This window comes from Haliaeetus leucocephalus, unplaced genomic scaffold (assembly GCF_000737465.1).
Source record: "Haliaeetus leucocephalus isolate CR32 unplaced genomic scaffold, Haliaeetus_leucocephalus-4.0 Scaffold1, whole genome shotgun sequence".
NCBI classification, from domain to species: Eukaryota; Metazoa; Chordata; class Aves; order Accipitriformes; family Accipitridae; genus Haliaeetus; species Haliaeetus leucocephalus.
In genome coordinates this window covers 21839443-21847172 of record NW_010972437.1, presented here as the reverse complement: position 1 = coordinate 21847172, position 7730 = coordinate 21839443, and the positions used below count along the sequence as shown (strand labels likewise).

The window sequence follows — 7730 nt, the reverse complement described above, 5'->3', positions numbered from 1 at the left end:
CCCGGCGCCCTCGGCACGGGGGGGGGGTGGGCGAGGCCCCCCCCGGTTTGAGGTCCTCCGTACCCGGCGGCCGGCCATCGCCCGGGGTCGGCGCTGCCAGCTCCTTCTGAGAGATGTGGCCTCTTTTTTTTTTTTTCTTTTTTTTTTTTCCTCGTGGTTGTTTTTTGGTTGGTTGGTTTTGGTGGGTTTTTTTGTTTTGTTTTGTTTGTTAGCGCGTGGTTAGACGACTACCTGCAGTTTTTGCTTGATTGCTTTTGCCGGCTTCCCTCCTCTCCGGGGCTTGGGTAGCGCAGTTCAAAGGGAGAAGGTGCGACAGTTGCAAAGGGCTGTCAAAAGTCTGCGGAAAACCTCTGTTGGCCAGCTAAGAGGGCGTCCAGTTTTTTTGCAGGGTGGGATTTCTTTCTCCTTTTTGGGACGATGGGTAAAAAGCTCAGAATTTCACTTTCTGAACTCGCCTAAACCAGCTTTTTCCTGTCTCCAAACAGTTGCGTTTAATTAAATGTGCCTAATTTAAGCACAAGGGCTGCGAAACAATAGCCTGTAACATGTGTAGCACAAACCCGTATTTCCTCCCTCCAAAAGACAACAAAGCAGACAACTTTGGGAGTTTCCTTTCTGCTGGGTGCTTGTGAATTATTTTTTTTTTCTGACTATGTAAAGCTGAGGTCTCAGCTGGTGTCAATTGCTGCTGCTCTGCTGAAGTGTGCTTTTTGTTGAATTTAGCAGTGGAGAACCTGGTTGTGGCCCAAGAGCCTTGCTTTCAAAATGTACCCCCAAATAACTACCTTTGAGAGAACATCGAGTTTGTCTGGTGAAGCACTTCGAACACAGATAATGCTTCCCTTTCAAGGAGACACTCAATCTTAACTATTCCTGCTCCCTGTCAGCGCATTTGCAAAGGAATTTTTACTAAATAATAATTTCCCGTTATCAAATGATACAATACTGTGAGATTCTTGCTTTCTGGCAGCTTCTCCACTTCTCTGCACCAGGTTCTTCACCTCATCCCTCTATGGCAGTAAGTCTGTTTTAACAACACGTATGTGGCAAAAGCCTTGCTTTGCGTTTGCAAACCTGATTAGTTTAGGACAGTGAGAACGGTAGTAGCAGAGGAGCATCAGCATTGGTACTTGTGCATACTCTCTTTGCATTAGAGAGCATTTTTGGTGCTCAGGCTGCTTTGTTAACTCCATGGATTTGTAGCATGAGTGCTACAAGATCATCAAGTCTGGGTCAGGCTTGAGCCCACATTTCAAATGCCTTTTAATTGGCCAGAAAACACATTAGATTATTTTTGCTGGCTTGATGCTAGCTGGGGGGGTAAAGGATACCTGATCTGGCAGGAAAGCTGCTAGTATGAAGGTAATCTGTCAGTGTTTTAGGAACAAACTTCAGCTTTAGGGAGTATCTGCTGCTGTGACCGTGGTGGTTTTGATCTGGGACTAAAAGCCCTAAAACAAGTTTTATGGCAGCAATGGCCTCAGGTGTTTCACGGAAGGTCAGCTGAATAAAACCCTCCTTTTTTTGTAGGGACCTCTAATTCTGGCCACTTCACTCTCCATGGAAATGTGGCAAGACATGCATTTCTAGAGGGGCATTTTTCTGCTGAGCTGTGCCTTTCTGAAGGCTCTCCGTACCCACTTGTAGCAACTTCGCAGAGGAAGCTGAAATAGTACAATCCTTGAAGTAGCTGTAGGAAAAGTTTGTATCGATTATACTTTGCAGAGATCAAAGGCTTTGTGGGTGTCTGAGACATCTGTGTAAATTCTGCTGTACCTCAGTGGTATTTGTAATTATAGCAAGACAATACTACAGAAAAATCCTCTTAAATCTTCATGCATTTTTATGGAAACCCAGTATGTGTTTTACTCTCTGTTCTGCCAGCTGACTGAAGTCTCAAAAAACTTTTCCCCTTCCCAGGTAAGCAGACTAACTGTTGGTTAAGACCAAAACTGTAAAGCTTTAGCATAAAGGTGAGACTTGGGAGAGTTTTAAGGGTGTCCCCCCCCCCTTTTTTTAAGGATGGGAACTGTTGTAAAATCCTGCTTTTTCCAAAACTTGATTTGCAACTCTTGAGTGAAAAGAGTTGAACAAATATTGTGATGACTTGTATACCTAGAGCTTAGAAATTCTTTTAAGCCTTGATCTGTTGCTGACCATCCTTCTAAGTTCCGAACACTTCTAATAAGGTGAAATGTTTTAGAAGGGCTTGATCCAAAGCCATGGATACCACTGGCCATTAATTCAAATGCTATAGGAATAAAAATGTGATTAACTTGTGTGGCTTCATGAGCGCTTAAATATTGTGAACCTTTCCAGAAACCAAATCATGGATTCCTCCATGCTTATAGTCTTCAGCAATCAGACAGCTGTTCCAGCAAGTGTAGGGGTGTTAAGAGCCTGATGTGAAATATGATATTTGAATTTTGACTTCCCCTTGCCTAAATTTCCCAACTGTTTCAGCTGAATAGGTGTATGAAATCCTCACCCTTAACTGTTAAACCTGGGCCAGATTTTGTGTGCTGTTTACTGCAGAGGCTTTCAGGCTTCAGAGTTTTTGACTGTTCTCATCTGTAAAGCAACATGCATTCCAATAGCATTTTGCAGATGAGTGTGTTAAGAGCAAATGTTGGCATCTGGGGTGAGAGATGACTCTGTGGAGCAGTATCAGATCCTGTGTATGTGTGGAGCAATGCTATCTATTTCAGAAATCTACTGCAAGCACTTCTGTCACTTCATTACTGTAGTAAATCATCACTAAGGAAAAAAACCCAACCCCTCTCTATGGCTGTAGTTAGGCAAGAGCTGTGATTCTGTCAGTAATGCCAGTAAGCAAATGGGGCTGGATGCCTTTGAGTTGGTGATAATATGGAGGGGGTGGGGTTGGAAGAGAGAATGGAAACAGAGATGGGTGTTTCTTTTCTCCTGTCTGTATCTGAAATGGCACAGTTTGCTCTCTGGCTTTATTTTACCATAAATAGAAGTACCTGTGTTTGAACCAGGCACTTCAGCAGTTTGCTATAAACTGCTGCACCGTTTCACTCATGACCTGGGTAGCCTTCAAGGTTGTGGGTGCTATGAGTGAAAGCAGGGTGGATCATTAACTGAACAGGCAAGGAAAAAATTCTTAATGCTCTTTCCATAGGGAGCCTGCCTGTACATGCTGGCATGTTCCTGAACAGTTTTTCTTAAAGCTTTTTGTGTATGGGATTACTGGAGGGAGCAGAACTGCAGCCTCTGTAATGGGAATCTCAAGTCTTCACACATCTGGAGGAAATGAAGGAGAAAAAAAAGAATAACTTATTCTGAACTGGCCTCCATGTTCAACATAATCCTCCTAATTTGGAAGGGTATTAATGTCTTAAATAGGCGGACACAATGATCAGAAATGTTAGTGACATGGGAAAGGCTAATGTGGTTCTTCAGTATCAGACATGCTGAGATAAGGATGCTTATTCCTGACGTCTCATTTTGTACTAATTATTCTGTTGTGCTCTCAGCCTTGCTAATACCCATTCTGCTTGGGGATTAGTGTGGATTGGGATCAGTCTGACACTAAATCAGCAGGCAGGTCAGCATGAACGTCTTGTAAAGGAGTGAGAGCTGGGACTGCATGCAGGTCCTAGTGAAGCTGCTCCTGAGCACCTGTGTGTGCATTTATGAAGGTAGCCCAGTGCTGACTTAAGAGCTACACGATTCCTTGTGACCAGGTTTATTTGAGTGCAAGGGGATGTTATGAGTCAATTAATCCAGTAGTTCTTGCCGTCACTTACCTGAATGTCTCCTTTTTATACCAGAGCTGTCTGTTCCTCACCCTTGGCTGCTACTTGTAGACATTTTACTAATCTGACATTCAGCTGTCAAAATGAAGTACCCTTTCTTACTTTTTTATTTCTGAAAGGCTTTTGTCTGAGAACCTAAGAACTCTTAAACAAATGTCCTTCCACAAGGATGAAGAATCTATTTTTGATATTTTTTTTCCGCATGAGGCAGACTGCTTAACTAAAAAGTAAACCTGATTTTATGTTTTAAAAACATAAATTAATTCTCAAAAATATTCTGGTTTATTAATGCTGTGTTCTTTTGTCCAGTGCTGACATCCTACAGGCAGAAGTTGCCTTGCTACATTATACAGGCCAAATTCTTTCTTTTTTAGCCATCATAACTTGGTGTTTCTCCAGAGACCATCTCCATTATCTTGGAGCATGAGAATCGAGTGAAGAATGAGGCTAGGGTATTCTGTAAAGTTTTTGTAACTAAATGTGTGTGAATTGTGTGTTGCAGAGATGTCCTTGCACTGCCGATCTTCAAGCAGGAAGAACCGCAGCTGTCTCCTGAGAACGATGCCAAACTGCCACCCTTTCAGTACGTCCTCTGCACAGCCACGTCACCTGCTGTGAAACTCCACGAAGAAACCCTGACCTACCTCAACCAAGGTAGGGTTTGTACTACACTGAACGAGGGCATATTTCCTGGGAACAATTCATGAGAAAGAGATTTAATCCCATGCTTGTGCCTTTACCGGGAGGGCAGTGGGATGGGAAAAAGAGGAATAGAGACGGGGAGGGGGATGGAGGAAAGGAGGAGTATTTAATTTTTCATATTTATATACCAGATTGTCAACTGATATAAAATAATGAAGTACCACTGATTTAACTGTTGACTTAAAGCAGCATTATAGCATCCCTATGGCCAGGTACTGGCTTGATCTCAGACGACTTACACTGTAGTCTCCTACCTTTATCTTAAAAGAGCAGACTAATTAAGCAGATTGGCAACCTTTGGGTTGGGGAGGGCTCTTACTATTGCAAGTCCCCAAGCGCTGGAGGGCATTGCCAAAGGATGAGTTAGCAGGTATCCGAGGGCTCCTCGGTGCTCTGGGCAGAGTGTGACATCCCTCCCACTGGCTGGGCGATGTGGCTCTGCGCAGTCCCTAACTTGACAAGTTGCTGGGGTTCAGTGTAGCAAGGTCCTCTGTCACTGACCTCATAGGCTAATTTTTATTCCTGGATAAACAAGCGCTGTGTGTTTCTCCAGGCTTTTTTTTTCCTCCTTTGGCAGAATTTGTGCAGATGCATCTGTGGTTAGAGTTTGGCTGTTACTTTGCAGCACCTCCTGTGCATGGGTCCTGGCAGGATCAGACCTCTTCAGGCACAGATTATGCTAAAACTTACTAGACTTATTTTCTGCCAGGTTGTAAACAAGGGCATTAGCCTAGCAACAAGCTGAAGGCTGTCTGCACTGTTACTGAGATTCCTCTCCTGTTTCAGGATGCTGCCCTGGCTCTTTGAGCTTTGTGTACTGAGCTTGAAGCTCACTCAGGTGCCCTCTAGCTAGGTTTCTCAATGCTTGTACAACATGGAGCTCTGACCTCAGGTGCAGCTGGCTGCTGGATCTGTGTTGCTAGCTGCTAGACCCATGGAGCCCCCATAGAAAAGTCAGCCAAGTGCTGCAGGCTCTACCCAAGGAGCCAGATCTTTCCTGTCACGTAAGCTGGCACTGTGCTGTCTCCAGTATCAAAAGATGCTTGAGACTTGTGACTGTCTTCCCAGTTTATCCATCCAAATACAGCAGACCCAATACAGGAGGTGATATGGGGTGTATCAAGGGTGAGATGGAGATGAATCTTCCCGTGAAACACAATTCTTTCCTCTTTCAGAGTGAAAGATTTTCTGTTGTGAAAAGCAGTTGATAGCCAAATATTTAGCACACATGAGGCAGTGTCTATTTTTTTTACCTTGGTAGGGCAAAAGTTAGACAACTCTTTACACAATGCCATGAGTTTTAAAAACCTGTGTGACTAGAGCAGTCTATATTTTCCTATGCAAAGTAAGACTGTTACTGCCTTTGTAGATAGACCATGTGTGTTAGGCTTTCCCTTGCTTACTATTGCAAGGAGTTGTCTCCTGCTCCATCTTGACACAGTACTGACCTGTTTCCTTGGCAGACCACCAGTTCTCGGAAATCTTCTGCATCTGTCCTTTGTCCCTCAAGGGGGAAGGTGAGATATGTCCTTCCAGAATAAACCCTGGAGAGCATGAGGCTGGACAGGCCTGGAGGAACAAAGCAGGGATGAGGCTGGCAGGAGCTGTGCAGTGGGGCAGACTTGAGAAGGGGCTGAGAGAAGAAGTGGGCACTCTTTAGTGCTGTTGGCTTGCCACAGTGGATGGAAACAGCACCTTTTCCTAGAGAGTCTTTGGGATGATTAGTGGTAAAAGGTGGTGTATCTCCTGACAGCTGAATGGCTCACTGCCTTCTGTTCTTCCTGGCAGGAGCTTTGCATCTGCCTGCCGCCTTCTTGGGAGCATCCTCACCTCATTTATTTAAGCTCCCAAGCAATTCGTCTTCCTCCTTACACTGAGATGCTCTGGGTTTCTTGGAAAACCTCTTGAAATTCAAGGCTCTCTGTATGTAGATGGATTTTTTTTTTTCTTGAGATCTTGCAGTGTACCTATTTTAAAAGCCATTCTGCTCCACTCCAGCAGGTTGTTTCAGACTCCACACCATTGGCTGCACTCTTGCGCCTGGCACTGACCCTTTCCAGTAGCAAGGGCAGGCCTTGACTGTAAATCCATCTGATGCGTAGTCTACCTTGATACTAAGTCCCTTAGACCAAAATCCCTTGCCTGTGCTGGTTAGCAAAAAGGGACTGGGGTCTGTTCCCATGTGGATATGAGCTGCTGTGAGATGCTTCTGGGTTCATGGAAGGTAACTACGCATATGGGAAGAAGATGATGCTGGACACACCTTTCAGCCAGCTGTGGTCAGAGGTGGAGAGTAATTTCTGTTGGTGGCATGTCAGTGAGGACACTGCCTGGGGTTAAAAAGATGAGGCTTTGTCTTGCAATTCCAGGACAAATAATCAATTGGCAGGTAACCTCCCATGTCACTTAGTTTTCTGTTTAGGAATGTCTACATAAAAGGGTATTTGGTCTTTTTCATGACATCTGTGTCAAAAGTATGTTCCTCATGCAATGACCTTCTAGAATAAAAAATAGGAGGTGTGTCTTTTTAAAAACAAAAATTAAAGTGCATGAGTCAAATTTTCTTCTCCTTTCAGCCACACTTCTCTGGGGGAACCACTTTTGATTCTTGAGCTATATAGTTTCCCAGCAGGTACCTGTTGTGTAGGTATTTTCCCATCCCTTCTCCAAAACCAGAGGAGGGTGCTACAACTCTTTACTTTGACCTGCTCAACACAAGCCAGGGAATCCCACCTAGGTGCTGCCACATTGATCTCAATTGTCCTGCCTGAGGTAGAGCCAAGTGCAAGTTAAAGGCTCTGACAGAAAATTAATCCCATTAATAGAATTATGTTGTATAAGCCTGAGAAGGTACGTGAAGGGGACCTCGAGGCAGCCCAGGTCTCTGGAGCCAATATTCATGGCATGGCAGAAGAGCTAACTGAATCCAGAGCACTGTGACCCAGCTGCAGTGCTGTAGCCACCTCATGAAGCAATTTAGACCATTCCCTACACCTTATCACCTTACACTGACTGTAAGCAAAGGGACACCTCTTGCACCTTACCCTCTTTCTGTGCTTATCGTGATCTGGCCAAACACTTACATAAAACTTCCCTTCTTCCTTGTATGCTTGGGTTTTGTGATGGATTACTTTAGCAAATGGGTAACTTCACCAATGGATGTCCCTCACCCTGTCTGCACTGGTGAAAGCATGAGTCATAGCTGGCTCCTACTAAGGCAGATACAAAGATACAGTGGCTGTCCCA

General features: G+C 44.4%; 1 protein-coding gene across 1 annotated transcript in view; it reads left to right on the top strand.

The window, feature by feature from the left end:
• TFCP2L1 (transcription factor CP2-like 1) overlaps nucleotides 1–7730 on the top strand; it is a 33529-nt gene that overhangs the window by 1358 nt on the left and 24441 nt on the right. The window contains exon 2 of the mRNA XM_010569870.1: nucleotides 4285–4436. Within this exon, the coding sequence (XP_010568172.1) occupies nucleotides 4285–4436 (152 nt within the window). The remainder of the gene's footprint in view (nucleotides 1–4284; nucleotides 4437–7730) is intronic.